General features: G+C 35.3%; 2 protein-coding genes across 2 annotated transcripts in view; one reads left to right on the forward strand and one right to left on the reverse strand.

Moving 5' to 3' along the window:
- Nucleotides 1–15,455, reverse strand: part of LOC145687002 (uncharacterized) — a 32,806-nt gene extending 17,351 nt beyond the window's left edge. Inside the window, exons 1-3 of the mRNA XM_081760554.1 lie at nt 15,245–15,455; nt 5,525–5,601; nt 2,060–2,141 (exon numbers count right to left, since the gene is read on the reverse strand). Of these exons, the coding sequence (XP_081616680.1) occupies nt 2,060–2,141; nt 5,525–5,601; nt 15,245–15,304 (219 nt within the window). The 5' untranslated portion in view covers nt 15,305–15,455. The remainder of the gene's footprint in view (nt 1–2,059; nt 2,142–5,524; nt 5,602–15,244) is intronic.
- Nucleotides 15,456–15,475: 20 nt separating this feature from the next.
- Nucleotides 15,476–17,689, forward strand: part of Pcif1 (Phosphorylated CTD-interacting factor 1) — a 92,067-nt gene continuing 89,853 nt past the window's right edge. Inside the window, exons 1-2 of the mRNA XM_081760553.1 lie at nt 15,476–15,626; nt 16,228–16,465. Of these exons, the coding sequence (XP_081616679.1) occupies nt 16,262–16,465 (204 nt within the window). The 5' untranslated portion in view covers nt 15,476–15,626; nt 16,228–16,261. The remainder of the gene's footprint in view (nt 15,627–16,227; nt 16,466–17,689) is intronic.

Consider the following 17,689-nt stretch of genomic DNA (forward strand, 5'->3'; position numbering starts at 1 on the left):
TAAGCACACTTCATTATGTTCATAATATAACAGGCACATTTAATAATACAGGGAAATAAACTCTCAAATCGAATAAGTTATGTTTCTCACGATTTGTATAACCAAATACAGTGTATAAATTTATTTTAGTGTTCTTTAAGAATTTAATTCACGCAAACTTGTCTCTGTTGCAAGAATAATTTAATCCTATCTCCCTATGAACAGTGACACTATACGTGTTTTATAAATCTGTTTTAAAAATTTACATTCTCTTTTGAATGAAAGTGAAAAATTTTTCTACATGAAATTAGCTGCTCCCTATAGTTTGAGCTGCTGAAAACGAAACTAAACTTAGTTTTGGTCCTACACCCTCCAATTTACAAATAATATTAATAATAGTACTATCCCTTTGAAAATCACGTCTTTTAAAAAGTGAATTTTAGATGTTCACTTATATAGCTTTTGCAAAGCACTTCTTACAACAGCGTTAGTGTTCTGATATTATAAAATGCAGGAGAACAGACCTTTCTATGTTTAAATTATCTTTGTTTAAACTTATTCATTTATTTTTCACAACAGTTTAAAGATATACTTCCGAAACTCCCGTTAGGAATACAACAGTTACCAACATGTGGTCGGAATAGTTTCAGTCGACTAATATTTACATCCTCTTAATTTCACTGTACATGCGTGTTTTTACCCAACCCACTTTGCAGTTAAGGTTACCACTGTCATATGAAAACAGACTCATACCTCACTCCTCTCTCTCTCTCTCTCTCTGAAACTATCCTCTGTTCCGGATTAGATTAGGTATTATATTTCTGGGCTTTCGGGATCTATAGAAATGTCAGTCCGTCATGTATGAGGGATGACGTCCATCGGCTATCACACTGCCCAGAGAATTGAAGAGGAAAAACCGGAAGTGGCCTGGGATCATTACCTCAGGTACCATCCCGGCATTTGCCTGGTGTGAATGAGGAGGCTGGCCTGAAAAGCTTTTACACTTTTTCAACTGAGTGATCCCACCGGGAATCGAACCCGGGACCGCTCGAACTAAGGCGTGTTCTTTGTTCCAAAAACTTAAAACTTACTATATCTTTATAATACCTTATATATAATCTACGATATGTAGAATTTTCGGGGAACCTTTCGAATAGTATCGGGACCCAAATTAAAATACAGCTTTTTAAGGAAACATTTCCCGAATTTATGCATTGTTACACATGCATTTGGTATTATTTGAAAACATCCATTATTCTAAAGGCAATGACATATGAACCGTAGCTATGATAGCTACGGTACGACCAGAGAATTATTAAAGACATATTTTATATTTCAAAATGTCGAAATATATTTCGAAAAATTTTCCTACCTCCACACTAATAACTATAGTTGAATGAAACTTGTCATAAATGTAGTCCACAACATGTAATAATGCTTAGATACATGTAGTGCAGGATCTTACATTGCGACCCCGCCAGGAGCCTCCACATTGCTAAACAACGTGCTTTTCTCAGAAATTCCTCGAATTTTGCCGGACTTCCAGAAACTTTAGTGTCGTGAGGCATGTGTGTGGTATGATTCGAAATCACGAATCATTAGGGAAGAAAAGAAGCTTTCTAAATGAACGTACAAAATTTCCTTCTAAAATAACTTATTTTCGAAAGATTAATACTATTACTAGCATTACTTTTAAAATGGAGAGTGCAGATCCAAAACTAAGTTCAAATACGTTTTTAGCTGATCGAAAACTACAAGGAACGCCTTGTTTCATGGAAAAAGAGTTCGAAGTTGAATTTTGTTGACCAGTGAAATCAAACACATCAAAAAAGTACAGATACTAAACTGATCCCTTGGATACATAGTACAAAACTCAGAATTTCATCCTACACTCACAACTGCCCGTCCTATTTAGGACATCATTCTATAAGATATTTCAGTTCTCTCTGGAACTATTTTCAAACGCAAGTATGATCCAAACCGGAATTTATCTATGACATTAGTATATCACTCCAAAAGCCCTACACAGGAGCGACAGTTGTGGGTGCAGGGCGAGTTTCTGACATCAAAAAGTACTTACAGGAAGAAGAGCTTGTATATTTTGGTTAGCATCTGCAATCGAAGCAAGGTACACTAAGTTCCTATGCAAAATTTGTTGATACCTATGAAAAGAAACAACAGAGGAACTAAATATTTTCCTTTTTACTAGAAAATTTGTTAAATAAACATAGAAAGATTTACTACATAATTTACTATATTAACATATAATTTCAACTTCAACCACTGGTCTCAGCACCATAAACTTTTCATTGCTTTGAAAAGCTTTAACTTTTATTTCTTACAACGATAGTTGATGGTGTATCAGTATGTATGCCAAGACCGAATGTTAGACCTCAACTAAGTTCTTTACTCTCCTCTAATGATTACTGTAAAAAGTCTGAAGCAGCGAAAGCGGGGACGAGAGGTCAACATTTCAAGTGCACGACTTCTTTCTTTGGAAGTCCCCGAACAAAAAAACAGTGTTAAACGGCCAATCTCTTGAAGAGTCAAGTTCTCTTCAGAGGCCTGCAAACAATATTTACACACAATAAAAATCAATTTATAGTAAGAAAATACTAAAACTACTTGCTGCGAAAATGTGCAGTTTCAGAAATTATAAAAAACAAAGGAAAATATCAGAAAATGGGAAAATGAGAAGGCAACAGAGCCCTACCCCGCTGAAAAAAAAAAAAAAAATCCAAAGCATAAACAGAATCATTTTATTAAACTGTTATGAGAACAAAAAGTACATTTTATTTTGGGAGCACTCATGTCTGGCCTTCAGAAGAGTTGGACGTTTGACCTTGGTATCAACACCAATCGCTCTTCTATTCTGAGCACGTATGAAACTAACGCAAATGCTCCTTTGTGCTAAATATAAAAATATTTTTCATGTTAACAGTATACGGTAAAGATCTGCGTAAGGGTTAGTAGGTGGTGGATGGCCGAAAACCAGTGAAAAGTATGTTCCATTATCCCCCGCCACAGTTGTGCCGGATTAAAATGATTTAGGGAACACTGTGATTCGGACCAAGAAGGACAATCAAATGTCATATTTTCAGATAACTGACTGTCCACGTTATGGATCTATGCGACAAGTGGTTGTGGATATCACATGGTATTGAGGGAATGGGAAGCACAATATCAAGGATGTCATCCACAACTCATCAATGACTGTGACAGATACGGGAATTATTAAGTCACAAACTAAACTGGTACAATTTTGGTGTGTAAGAAACTAAACAAGTTAACGAGATTTTTTGGTGACTTTTTAAAAGATTGATGATAGTAATTCATGTTATGTTTCCGTTGCTGGTATCCAATTTAAGGTAGACTGTTTATTCAATGAGTAATAATTTCTAAGCATTTCTTTTGATCTTAAGCTTCGCCCAACTGTGAATTTTTTTAAGCTATCGTATTAACTTTTATTTTGCTGTCAAGCAAATACTGCGACAAACTGCATATTGCTTTTTTTACTATTTTTCGAGTCTTTTCTCACATAACTAATTTTATGCCTTAAGGAACCCAAAGATTCTCCACTGACTTCTATCCTTGACAAACTCAATCCAATTTCTACTTTGTAGTCCTATTTCTGCGACGTCCATTTTGTCATCTCATCTTCGCCTAGCCCCTTTTAATGGTCTTTTCCTGATCGGATTTTCAGTTAAAATTTTAAAAGCGTTTCTACTTCCTTCCATTCTGGTTACATGACATGTCTACCTGAGCCTCCTAGACTCATTGGACTTAACTACATTAGGTAAACGATATAAATTATGTAGTACCGCGTTATGAATTTCCACCATTCTCGTCCCTATAGGATCTGAACACTTCTCTTAGTATTTTATTCTCAAATACTTTCAGTCTACGTTCTTCCTTCAAAGTAATCGACATATTTCGCAACTATATAGAACAACAGGCATAATTATAATTCTATGTAATTAAAGCTTTAAATTCTTCGACAGGATACGTTAACACAAATTATTTTGGACTGAACAATAACACGAGTTCCCTGCTTTCAAAAGATATTTAATTTCTTCGTGGGTATGCTTTTGGCCGCAGTATTATAGTCACGGCGAATTTCCATGTATTTAGTTTTCTCTGCACTTACTTCTAAGCCCATGTTCCTGCAGGCGTTAATAAAACCTCTCATTTCTTTCTATTGCCCTCATATTATCCCCTATCACAGTAACTTTTAAACTCCTTGTTGTTTCAACAGTACCTTTATTTTGACATTAGGATGTCACCTCATGAACTTCCAGTGCTGCCATTTCTTTGGCAATAAAGTCATTTTTACGGTTTTTTCTTTCTTTCAAATATTGATTTGAAGTGTTTGAGTCGTTCTGAATTTGTATTTATCAAATATATTATATAATTTTTGAGATAGTAAAATATTTATTATAGATAACATTACTAACCTTACAATGCCAATGTATTTATCCCAGCAAAATTAGAACTAGTCCTTCTTATTACCTACCAAAACTTAACTATCATTAATCAATTTCTAGATAAAAGATTCGGAAGAATGTGGCAGACACGATCATAGGAAGTTCAGGAACTCCATGTAAAAAAGACAATGGAATAAAAGGTACGGGCCACGGCACTAAAGTTCCCCGTTCCTATTTCATAAACTAAATAATATTATGTTGCAGTTACTTGATTTAATAACATGCATAGAAATCCTAAAGCCGTTCCTGGCAAATACCAAACCCTACTAGTGCTAAAGTTGATGAGTTAGTGCCCCTGTTACCATCGCGGTAAGAGGAAAGAAGGGGAAGGACTTCTACGATTCGCTAGCCAGGTCTTGTGTCAAAACACAACGCCAAGCTGTAGAAAACGGACAATACTATTCTTTAAAGGACTATCATTTGTGCAATTTTAAAAATACTGACGATAATTACTAGTAAAACAAACGCATAGTCGTAAAAAATAGTTCTTCATTTGATTTTGATTTTACGTATAACTTAGGGATTGAAGGTTTGCACATCATAAAATCTCAACAAGCTAGTATAGCAAGGCTAAAGTCTACCACCATGCCAAGTTTAATCCAGATTAGATGAGTTCGGTTGTGTCCCTGTCATTGAGAATTCTAATGAAGGACGAACAAGGGGGAAAGAAACTAACTTGAACATTCAAATAAGAACAGTCTTATCTTGTATTACGAAGCAGTTGTAGTTTAGTCAAACAGTTTCTGTATGCACTGATGCCTTTGTCAATACTACTACTTCGTAATACAAAATAAGACTACACTATTTGGAAAGAAATAGCCGTATTACGGATGTGGTAATTCTAAACGAGGGAGAGGAAGAAGATAATAAAGAGGGAAAATATGTCGAAACGAGTTACAGATTATGGACGATACTAAGCTGGATGCGACAAGTGACTCTCCAATAATGATAAATGTGCAAAATACAAAATTATCTACCATATACTGAGCTCATCGAGGAAAAATCTTATCTTAATCTATGAGCTGAGTATACCAATAGAAAGTATTATTGAAGATACTTACTGCATACATTCTTGCACTTTCCCTTTGTTCTGATAATCCTGAATAGTTTGAATTAAATGGCTATTCTCATCCAGCATCTGAAATAAACATTTCAATCATAATAATTTCTGAAATATTAATGTTAGTTCTTCACATATCTTACCTTAAGAACCCTAAATGGAGGGTTAGCTGATTTAAACCAAGGTGGTTTAAATCAAGTGCTTTTAAAACAAGAAAAAAAAAAGTTTGAAAAATAAGAGCAAAAATCCCACAAACTGTGTGAACTTCAAGGTAAAATTTCTTCATATCTCAAACCATTGACTGATTGGGGTTTAATTGGGACGTTGGCAACGAGGCTATTTGTCCCCGTCACGATATAAACACACATGCCGAAAATGAAAGGAAAAAAATCAAGTTATCAAAATACTACTGAAAATAGAAGTAAAAAATAAAAGTTGAGAGAAATATATGAACAACAAATACTAAATATAAAACAACAAATTGTGCGATAGAACAACACAAAAAATAGTAAAAATAATAACAATAAATACTAATAATGGTCACAATAGAGAAAATATATAACTAACAAAAATAAATAGTGAAAAAACAATAAAAAGTCCGAATAAAATATAAAAATTCAGCAGTAGCACAATATACGAGGAAAAGGGTACGTAAAGAAAACTCCGAGAACGTGAGTAATGTTAGAAGCGTGCACAAAACGCTCAACAATAGCAATATCATTGCTCAATGGACGATCAAAAGTGTAAGTGAAAGTCCGTGACGCTGCCTGAGCTCTGAGTATTCAGGACAATCGACAAGAATGTGCCGAATACTCAGTGGGACAATACCTTCCTCAAAATACGGATGATTCAAACCACGCAACAAATAACTATGCGTCAGATGAGAGTCTCCGATACGTAAAGCGTAAGGAGCACCTCAACTCAACGAGAAGAGGGAAAGGATGTGTGCCATTTTCCAAGGCGTGACTTAACTGCGTGAAGTTTATTTTCATTTGTCTGGTCTCAATCTGCTTGCCAATGGGAGCGCATCAAGATATAGAAAAACCATAGAGATCGGAGCCAGGAAGACTGTGGTCCAATGCAACCCTCGCAAGGTGGCATGCTTGTCAGCTGTGTCAGCACGTTCGTTTCCCCGAATGCTGACGATCCGGCACTCAGCAGACAACGATGACACAACCCTGTTGCTGTAGCTGATGGCATCTGACAAGAATGTCTTTGAAGAATGAGGACGAAATTACAAAAACATTCTACAAATTCTAAGAGTAACTCCGCTGTTACAATACGGACACAGTGTTCATATCTAATGCTATGGGTCCCTGCTTCGATACCACAGACCATATGAGTTTGAGGTGGACAATGTATCCAATGAGTTTTCTCAGGGTTCCCCATTTTCTTGGCAGATTTTCATTCCACCAATCAGGGTTGGCAAAAACCATGGTTTTTATTTAAAAAAAAAAAAACGTTCTTTTTGGGTTTAAACCAGGTTTTTTTTTCGTTAAAATAATTTGGTCTATGTACTCATATTATATATGGACAGCATGGGCGGCAATTAGGGGAGGGCAAAGGGGGGCAGTTGCCCCCCCCACTTTTTTGAAGTAACTTATTAAGGTATATAGTTTCATTTGGAAATGTAAAGTTTTTGTATGTATTACTGGTTCATGGAAAAATGGTGCCATATAATATTTACTGTTGCGTGAGTACGTATTAGTTGTCTTCCCATGGAATTGAGAAAGCTAAACAGGAATTGGATTTTAATTGCCACCGAAAATAACCCAAAAATTAACCTATTGGAGCACAACAATTCCAGCATACTTTCACTTCTTCTTACAAAGGCTCGATATGTTAATCAGTCTCTTTGAAACTAATTGAGAGAACATTTCGCAAAAAAAGAAATTTTTTGCAAGTTATTCTTTAATTACACAAAAACTGACAGTTCCTAAAATGTCTTTTCTTCTTTCTAATAGTAAGGAATATTGATTAAAAAGCGAGTAATATGAAACAACTTCTACTTTTTCCATTGTTTTGCAGTGTAATATACGAGTGAAGTGGTGTGTTTAGGGGTGTACGAGTGTACGTATATATACAATTAATTTAGTGAATTCAACATAATTCTAGGTTTTAGGATTATTTTGTATAACTGTGGAGTGATTCTAAGTATTGTGCTTTGATGTGGTCCCAAAAAGTGAAAACTGCTACTAATGGCAACGAACATGTTTCGAGAATCTGCAAAAGTAAATATTTCTTTAAATGTAGCATATGCTTGTAGTATTCACTGTCTTTCATTTTCTAAGAGTAGTAACACACATTTAATAGCATGTGTGGGATTAAAAATTAAGTTGTTCAATAATCCCAGTTTCAATGTAACTTCTACAAAACAAACCTCATTATTCAATACTATGATTAATATTATCCTTTCTATTTTTTTGTTTTGCAAATTTGTTATTTAATAATCTGATCACACAATTTTCCAGAGTTTTAAGATGTCCATGAGCAAGGAATCAATTTTCTTCTTACGCTTCGTTGTTTGAGTACGAAGAGCTAATACCTACTTCTGTTGCTCTCCCTTAAAATGATAAGGTGAGTCCATTGGACTCATCTCGTTAAATAAATCAATTTCAGTAGTTTACTATAAAGCATTATAGATGCCGCCTTCAATATATGATCCCTTGTTTACTATCATCGACGAATAAACAAGCAGCCCTGATGCATGTGGAAGGTTTATTAGGTAAAAATATGCCTAAAATTCAAAATAGTGAAGAAAAACAAGTTGAGTCCAAAGGACTCACCTGATCATTTTGTGTTACACAAAAAGGCTTATCATTTTAAGGGTTGATAAAACACGAAATACAATATACAGTATTTCAACTGAAAAAGATAGTATCCTATTAGTTATGCAACATTTCGTCAAACAGACAGAGTGTCTGATGAAGAGGACGTTAGGTCCTTGAAACTGTAACACATTGTAAGTATAGTTTTTAATATATTTCATTCTGCTCTGGTCAGAACTGTGTTTTATTTGTTACTCTACTTATCCAGAGCCATGGAGTTTGTTCATTAAGAAACACTTGTGATTGTTAAAATAATAATAATAATAATAATAATAATAATAATAATAATAATAATAATAATAATAATAATAATAATAATAATAATAATAATAATAATAATAATAGTTTTACGCGACATAAAAAACAGTTCAAAATATATTTATGCGAGTCGTCCGTGGATTTAAGAGATCTACACATAGCAGGCATGTTTTTACACTTTTCTGTTAGCTATATTTTTTCCCTGGCAATTTTTCTGCACAGGCGCGGCAAATTTTATGTTCTGCTATGGAGATGGCTATAAATACCATCATGACGTACGCCATAAAAACGATTGTGCAAACAAACACAAATTTATGCTAGGTTGCCACTAAAAGTGATAATGCTATCTAACGATTTAGGCTAGGAGTGCAGCAGGGGAGAAAGTGCCCGTAGGAAGATGGTATGTGTATAAACGAAAACTACAACGATTACTTGACATCGCACTCACTGACTTTAACCCTATTAAAGCCCTTGTAATCCTTAATATTACACTTGTAAAACATAAAATACTGGTTTTCTACATTGTGCAGAAATGACCAGACAGTGGAAATTAATATCTGACCGATTCCATTTCAAATCGTCCAGACAAACCACAATTGGTCCCCATCATAGTCTCAGATTTCATTTATTTTTTTATATATGGGATCTACATGCAATATTATTAGACCCATATTTTTTCTTTCTGCTGAAAAAAATTTTTTCTTCGATATACAGCCTTCCAAAATGGCTGCCCTCCTTTCGGATTGCTCGAAATACTGAAAAACATGTCAAATTAAAAATGTTATTGTAGAGAAACGAGTGTACTTAGTAACATAATCGCAATAGCAGGAAGAGTATAAAGTTGTATGTTTCGGTGGAGGGCCAAAATTCGTATATTGGTCCAATAGGAATCGCACAATTCACTCGCAATGTTGCCAACTTTGATGAAATTTTTGCTAACTTCAAACATTTTTTTTCTGTCCTCACGAGCAATATCAACCATCTGCTTCTAGCATCGAAATCTACTCCATAAGGCCTCTTGAAAATGTAAAGGACTTACGTTTCTGATTATTACATCCCACGTTATAGCATGATGAAAAGCTGAAAATTTCATTAAGACGCCATTTTCTCGAAAACCCTACCTTTTAAAAATCTGAATTTTTTACATGTATTGGAAAAGCACCTAAGTATTTAATATCCGTTAACCGTTCATGCAGCTGCAGCCCCTAACATTCGCAATTAATTATTGAAATTTCGATTTTTGTACTTGAAAGTAAATATTTCCTATGGACATTTAGATCCTATACACAAGGCGAATTGAAAGGGAGTATGAAAATTTTGAGAGATGAAAATGAAATGAAATTTTTGAGCTTTACGTCCCACGATTATGCCGGTTAGGCTAAAGGAGACGGTGACGATGAGTAATGAATGAAATGGTGGAATGAAGAACGTGGGAGGAAACGGGAGAACCCCGAGAAAACCCACGCACACGGCGTTTGTCCACCACGAAGTTCACTTGGCGGGGGCCGGGATCGAACCCGGGACCCCAAGCACCAGAGGCGAACGCTCTACCACTGAGCCACCGCGGCCATATTTTGAGAGATGAATCCTGATATCAAATCCAGTAGAAAAGTTCCTATAAACATGAGTCGAATTCCGCTTCGTTTTCGAGTTACAGGGTTTCCAACTCGGAACCCAAAATCGGCCCGGGGAATAGAAAATAAAATGTATATTTCGCTTTAAATCAGAAACTGTGTGTTAAAGCTTTGATAAAGTTCAGAAAATTGATTTGTATCAATATGATTTTTGCGTGCGTTGCAGTTCGGCTGGCAGTGTTGCCAACTTGTTAGAACTTTTATTTGTTTCCAAATGACACTACGTGGATTTTATTTGATATTTATTAATGATTGTAAACATCACATGAAGCACAATTTTCCCCAGATCACCAGTTTTCGAAAACTTACATATATTTCATTAAAAGGTTTTATCTCGTGCGTTATTAATAGTTATCAATATTAAGTGTGAATTTCACCTGATGTTTGCCATCATTAGTAAAACCAAAATGTCGAATAAAAACTACAAAAATGAAATCTTTAAGTTTTACGTCCCACGGTCATGCCGGTTAGGCTAAAGGAGACGGTGATAATGAGAGATGAGTGAAATGGTGGAATGAAGAAAGTGGGAGGAAACGGGAGAACCCCGAGAAAACCCACGAGCACGGTGTTTGTCCACCACAAAGTTCACGTGGCGGGGGCTGGGATCGAACCCGGGACCCCAAGCATCAGAGGTGAACGCTCTACCACTGAGCCACCGCGCCCCCCTCGAATAAAAACTACGTCTGTGTAAGTTGTCATAATAATAATAATAAGAAGAAGAAGAAGAAGAAAAAGAAAATTAATTTTTTTTTATTGCAAAACCTCTCGCAACTCCACGCATTAAGTTCGAACTTGTTCAAGAAGTTCTGCTGCAACCACGAAACATTTTATTACGTGATTCGGTGTCGTGAACATCATCCTAGTGTTCACTGGAACCTTGAAAATTGTTTTCACTGGTACATGACATTGTAGTGCATTAGTTACAGTTTTTGTGTGAATAACAATGGAGAAGTTCTATTTCAGTAAGGACCATATTAAATGTGTTGATTATTCTGAAAGGTATAAGAGGATTGTGTACAGAAAGAATTCCTTGACAAAAATTTTATCTTACGGTAAAATATATGTATTGCGTACGGCGCGTCTGCCAAAACGTAGTATTAGGAGAGGATGATTATTTGTGTACAGGGTGCTTTGAATATTTACCATGAACAACGTGAATATATGCGATATTGGTGACCACGGAAGAAGTTGTAAATATGAAATTATGCACCAACAAGATAAAAAATTTGTTCCTCTGAATCTAGATTTGGAAACCATTAACCAGACAGTTAACATGCTAAACATGAATGTGTCGCCATTAAAACGGCCACTATCGGTGAAACCTAGAATACGGTGAAGGATTCACTTCTCAAAACTTTTCATACTGCCTTTCAAATCGCCTAGTGTACAGGACACAAATAATCATCCTCCCCTAATAGTACGTTTGGGCAGACACGCTGTACGCAATTCATATATTTTACCGCAAGATAAATTTTTTGTCTAGAATTCTTTCTGTGCACAATCCTCTTGTGGCTTTTAGCATAATCAACACATTTAATACGGTTCTTACTATAATAGGACTTCCCCATCGTTATTCACACAAACATTTAACTAGTGCACTACGATGTCATGCTACCAGTGAAAACAATTTTTATGGTTCCAGAGAACACTAGGACGATGTTCACGACACCGAATCACACAAACTATCAATAACGCACGAGATAAAACCTTTTAATGAAATAAATGTAAGTTTTCGAAAACTGTGGTGACGTGGGGAAAATTGTGCTTCATGTGATGTTTACAATCATTAATAAATACCAAATAAAATCCACGTAGTGTCATTTGGAAACAAATAAAAGTTCTACCAAGTTGGCAACACTGCCAACCGAATTGCAACGCACGTAAAAATCATTTTGATACAAATCAACTTTCTGAGCTTTATCAAAGCTTTAACACACAGTTTCTGATTTAACGGGAAATATACATTTTATTTTCTATTGCCCCGGGCCGATTTTGGGCCCCGAGTTGGAAACCCTGTAACTCGAAAACGAAGCGGAATTCGACTCATGTTTATCGGAACTTTTCCATTGGATTTGATGTCAGGATTCATCTCTCAAAATTTTCATACTCTCTTTCAATTCGCCTTGTGTATAGGATCTAAATGTCCATAGGAAATATTTACATTGCAAGTACAAAAATCGAAATTTCAATAATTAATTGCGAATGTTAGGAGCTGCAGCTGCATGAACGGTTAACGGGTGTTCAATACTTAGGTGCTTTTCCAATACATGTAAAAAATTCAGATTTTTAAAAGGTGGGGTTTTCGAGAAAATGGCGTCTTAATGAAATTTTTAGCTTTTTATCATGCTATAACGTCGGATGTAATAATCAGAAACGTAAGTCCTTTACATTTTCAAGAGACCTTATGGAGCAGATTTCGATGCTAGAAGCAGATGGTTGATATTGCTCGTGAAGATAGAAAAAAAAAATGTTTGAAGTTAGCAAAAATTTCACCAAAGTTGGCAACATTGCGAGTGAATTGTGCGATTAATATTGGACCAATATACGAATTTTGGCCCTCCACCGAAACATACAACTTTATACTCTTCCTGCTATTGCGATTATGTTACTAAGTACATTCGTTTCTCTACAATAAAATTTTTAATTTGACATGTTTTTCAGTATTTCGAGAAATCCGAAAGGAGGGCAGCCATTTTGGAAGGCTGTATATCGAAGAAAAAATTTCTTCAGCAAAAAGAAAAAATACGGGTCTAATAATTTTGTATGTACTTTCTTATTTTAAAAAATAAACTAAATCTGAGACAGTCGTGTGGATCACCCTGGACGATCTGAAATGGAATCACTCATCTTAGGTGTTCCTCCTTCATATACATGCACTCATTTTAACCGTAAAATTACCATCTTCATGATGCTGTATTGCAAATCGACACTGAAATAAGAGTGAAGAATATTTTAGGGAATTTTCTGCGGCACAAAAAGTGAAGTTAGTTTATTTGGGTGAACTTTACAATGCCCACTTCAGTTGGTATCCTTATGCATACTTAATTTGAATAAAAAGGGCTCTAAACTTTTCTAACCTAACCCGACCGTAGTAAACTCTGTTCTGTTCTACTCTACTATACGTATCTTTTAAAGCGGTCAGCTACTTACTGATGCGCAGTTATCTGGAACGTGTACTATGAAGTTCACTCGCTTTTTTAAATATGAAGTTGACAGTGTGTTGTACATCTACACGGTTTCTCTAAACTTGAATAGGACGTTTCACGGGTAGCCCCTTAAAATTTCAAAATATAGAGCAAATTTTGTGATTTATACGATATTTAAGCACCAGACAAAGAAAAAAAGGTACCGTAATAAAGGTCATCATTGCACGATGGTTAATTAAGGAGAAAAATGAAGATTTATCTTCGATTATACTCGTATGAAAGGTCGCTGTCATTGTATGTTAGTTAAAATGATAATAGAGCATGATGTGTCAGTGTTTCAAACTCACTGTCTTAGTAAATAACCTAGGAAGTGTGTAATGCAATACAGAGAGAAAGGTGTCTATTGATCCTAGCAACTCTCAGTGCCAAAGAATGTATCACCTCTTTGGGGCTTCGTGCTATCCTATATTAGGGGGTGTAAATTTGTAAAATCTACGGATAGATAGTGACTTCACAATATGATTGTACAAGAAATCATAATATATCGGGATCTTATCGGAATTTAGATCTGAATAATGTACGGAAGTGAAACGTGATAACCCACAAATGTGTTCATCAAAATTTTACGAACAGTTACACTTTTACGAACATTTTTCGTTTTTTGGTTTAAACTGTTTATGATATATAAAATGTCCCATCCTCCTACCTATACCCACATCGCTAACGCGCCTGCTTCCTATGTATGACCCACCCCCGTGCAGCACTCCTGGTCTGACTTTTAGATATTCGTGCTCTTTAGTGACCACCAAGCATAAGTTGGTTTGTGTTTTTTGCCACATATCCATTCACTATACTTATACTTAATTCTCCTAAAGTTAATATGGAACGCAACTCCTCTCTCACAGTGATAAGATAAAGGAACAAGGTTTCCGTTCAATATGACAAATCCGAATACTGAACAATTGAGAAGACTACTTTTGCGCACTAATACAATATGGACGCATACTTAATGAAGAATAAAGCAGAAAATTAACAAATATTCGGGAAATACAATGAAGAATAAAGCAGAAAATTAACAAATATTTGGGAAATACAACTAAAGTAGGGAAATGAAAGAGGAGTAATGTATATTAACAGAAACTTAAGTAGGAAAATAACATTTGAAACAGGACAATATTCCTCTGATAACGAGGGGAAGCGGGGTAAGGGGCCAACAGTGCAAATTCAGGGTGCTAACTGGCTCCTTTCACAAAGCGGCTCCGTCCATGTTCCGTTAAGGGTGTCCAAAACTAACCTAACCTAATATAATATAACGTTATGCTATGTAATCAAATGAAAATCAATGGAAAGAAGTGGAGAAATTGCAAATTTCGTGTGGAAGAAATTACTGGACCCCCTTAACGGAACATTGAACAGCGGCCCTAATCACAATACCAATGAATTTATGACAACCGGCAACAGCACTAATATTTGCAACTTTATTACTTTGTAATGTTTCCTCTCCGTAACATTTTACGACTTGTACGAAATATTTGTGGACCTTTAAAATTTTGTGAAACAGGTCGTTTGATAGATACTTATGAAAATCTTGTTATTGGCAACCTGCGTATTTCCAACCCACGCAAATTGTTCTACTTGCTTGTTCCTTGTTCCACTTGAATCACAATCAACCGATTATATATAGAGCCGGCTGTCACTTGTCTAGGTATACGTTCCCCTTACATAAAATACAAATATTACTATGCAAAAGACAAGTAACTGTGTGAATTATGGAATTAGCACTGACATCTTTCTGTACGATGCTTATTCAACAAATAAGTACCTCTTCCAAAACTATCAATATATAAAATACTACCTTTTGGATATGAGCTGGACTGGGTGGCGGTCTTCCTCTTTGAACAAATGCAATTGACATTTTGCAAACTTATTTAAATTATGCTCTATATATTAGTTATTATATTACAGAACACAAAACTTGCAAAAATTTTTAGGCGTCTCACTTCTTTTTTTCACGAATATGTTCCTTTTCAGTCCTTATCCAATCACCAACAAGAACTCTTTATGCATATCTAGTGACATCTAACAGAGGAACGAGGAATACTTGTCACGTGACCGTCTTCAGATGAGGCAAATGGCGTCGTCTTGGGTGGAGTTCACTTTATTGACTTGTGAAAAATCATGAATGAATATTTCGAATTTTATGTAAAAGTAAACAAATATCATATCAGACGATCCCGGTAAGTGCATAGATTTCTCAGATGTTTATATAGTGTACTTGTATTGCTCTTGAAGGCAGTAATTGGTAAATAAATATGGCATTTCACGTGCGGTGTTAGTTTGTAAACATTGGCTATTACGTTTTGGAAAATAAGTTATTCTTCAATATTGATACTAATAATATATAAGTAAGTGGTAGAATATATTTTATTGATAGGTGCTGATGTCATGATATTATTTTCTTGACTTTTAACTATTAGAATCTAATTATTTTTCACATTTTCATGTACTGTCATCAGACGCTCAATTTGAAATTGTCAATATGTAGAAGAGTTCATTAGCGTTATCGATGTCGTACATTATTTCTAATGAAAAAACACTCGTTCACAAGCAAATTAAAATCAAACTCATGCTATGTTTTATGTCAAGATTATTTAATCTATTAGCAATAGCAGGTTATACCGATTTCATAAATACAAAATACAATTTTTCCTGACTATGGAGTTCACTTAACTATGGAGTTGTAATACTGGTATATAGTTTAAATTATTTAAGTAAAACTTAAATTATATCCGTCGCTTATGAAAGGGTAATTCGTTAAGATGTTCTGGAATTTTACAGTTAACACCCAATACCTCGTAGCTACGTAAGTGCAATGAATGACGTTACGGTGAAGCAGGACGTTCCCAGTACTTCTTCATGGGAAACACCGTCTCCCGTAGTAAGTGCACCTCTCTCTCATGACACGATGTCTATTGTCACACCTACGCCAATCAAATTACCTCCGCCGGTAGTAAATTTACATGCAGTGGATTCAGGCGTTCAGTCTCCTGGGATCCAGATGCCACAAACTCCACAGGTAAGTGGTTTCGTACTTTTTTTTAAAAGTAATTATGTGTTAGGATTATTCATAGATAAACATTCAATATATAATAGGCAAAGGTTCTACTGATGGCTCCCCGTGAACAGAGCAGGATAAAGGTGTTTTAAACGTATATTTTCTAATTAGGCCTACCTACTGTTAATATACCTTGTTCCTAATTACTACTGCTATTTTTCTCTACTTCATTTGTAACTGTATTTCGCAGATATTTATTGATTTGCTGCTTCCTTTATTCATGAACTACGTATGCATCCGTATTATTACTACAGCAAAAATAATACCTTCAACGATTCACTATTGCAAATCCTGTTACATTCAGAAATGATGAAAAGGATGTTTCAATACAATTACGAAGTGTTTTCTTGCTATGTCACTGTGAGGGAGGATATTGCTAGGTATCAAATCTACAGTACATAAAACACAAACCAACTTATGCTGGGTGGTTAGAAAATGGCATGAATGCTATCTAACTGAATCAGTCACGTTAGCGACAATAAGTATACACGTAAAACATGTTCCCAACATGTGGGACAGCTTTGTTGCACTTCCATGATCACTTGTAGACTGCCTTCACATAGCGCTTTATTTCGTCATATCTTCCTTGTTGAGTACTACATTTTGCATTTGCATTTTTAATATACAGGTGAGAAATAACATCCCAATATATTTTGATTCAAGGATGGCTTGTTTAAACCAGCTGTTAAAAAAATGTGTAAACTTCATGGTGTCGTTATCACATATCAAACCATCTGCATTAGTTATCTCCTTTTCACCTTTTAATCAAGGCGTCCCATAAATTCTTGGTCGAACCACAGCCCTTCTTTCAAGTGTAAACCAAGTAGTGGTTCGGATGTCACTAAATGAGTGTTCTCGTTAATAACCTAGGTATTACATAAGGATGTTAAGCGTAATCACAGGAAACGAAACCAAATTGTATATTTCTGCTTGCTTAAAGGCATGTTATTTTATAAAGAAGCCAAGCTTGTTTAAATATATATTGTCAGAAATTGGCAAAATTTATCGACTGCCTACCTAGCTTCCAGCATTAGCTTGGATTGGACTTTCAGTTTTAATTTAATTGAATGATATCTACATACCAAATTTGTAATTTAATTCCTCAGTTTTAGTACTGATCATGATACGTTTACCATAAAATTTTAGGTGTCAAGCAATAACGGGATTTTTCTGTTATTGCTTGCG

The sequence above is a fragment of the Thermobia domestica genome, chromosome 1, assembly GCF_964235325.1.
Source record: "Thermobia domestica chromosome 1, izTheDome1.hap1.1, whole genome shotgun sequence".
In the NCBI taxonomy this organism is placed as follows: domain Eukaryota; kingdom Metazoa; phylum Arthropoda; class Insecta; order Zygentoma; family Lepismatidae; genus Thermobia; species Thermobia domestica.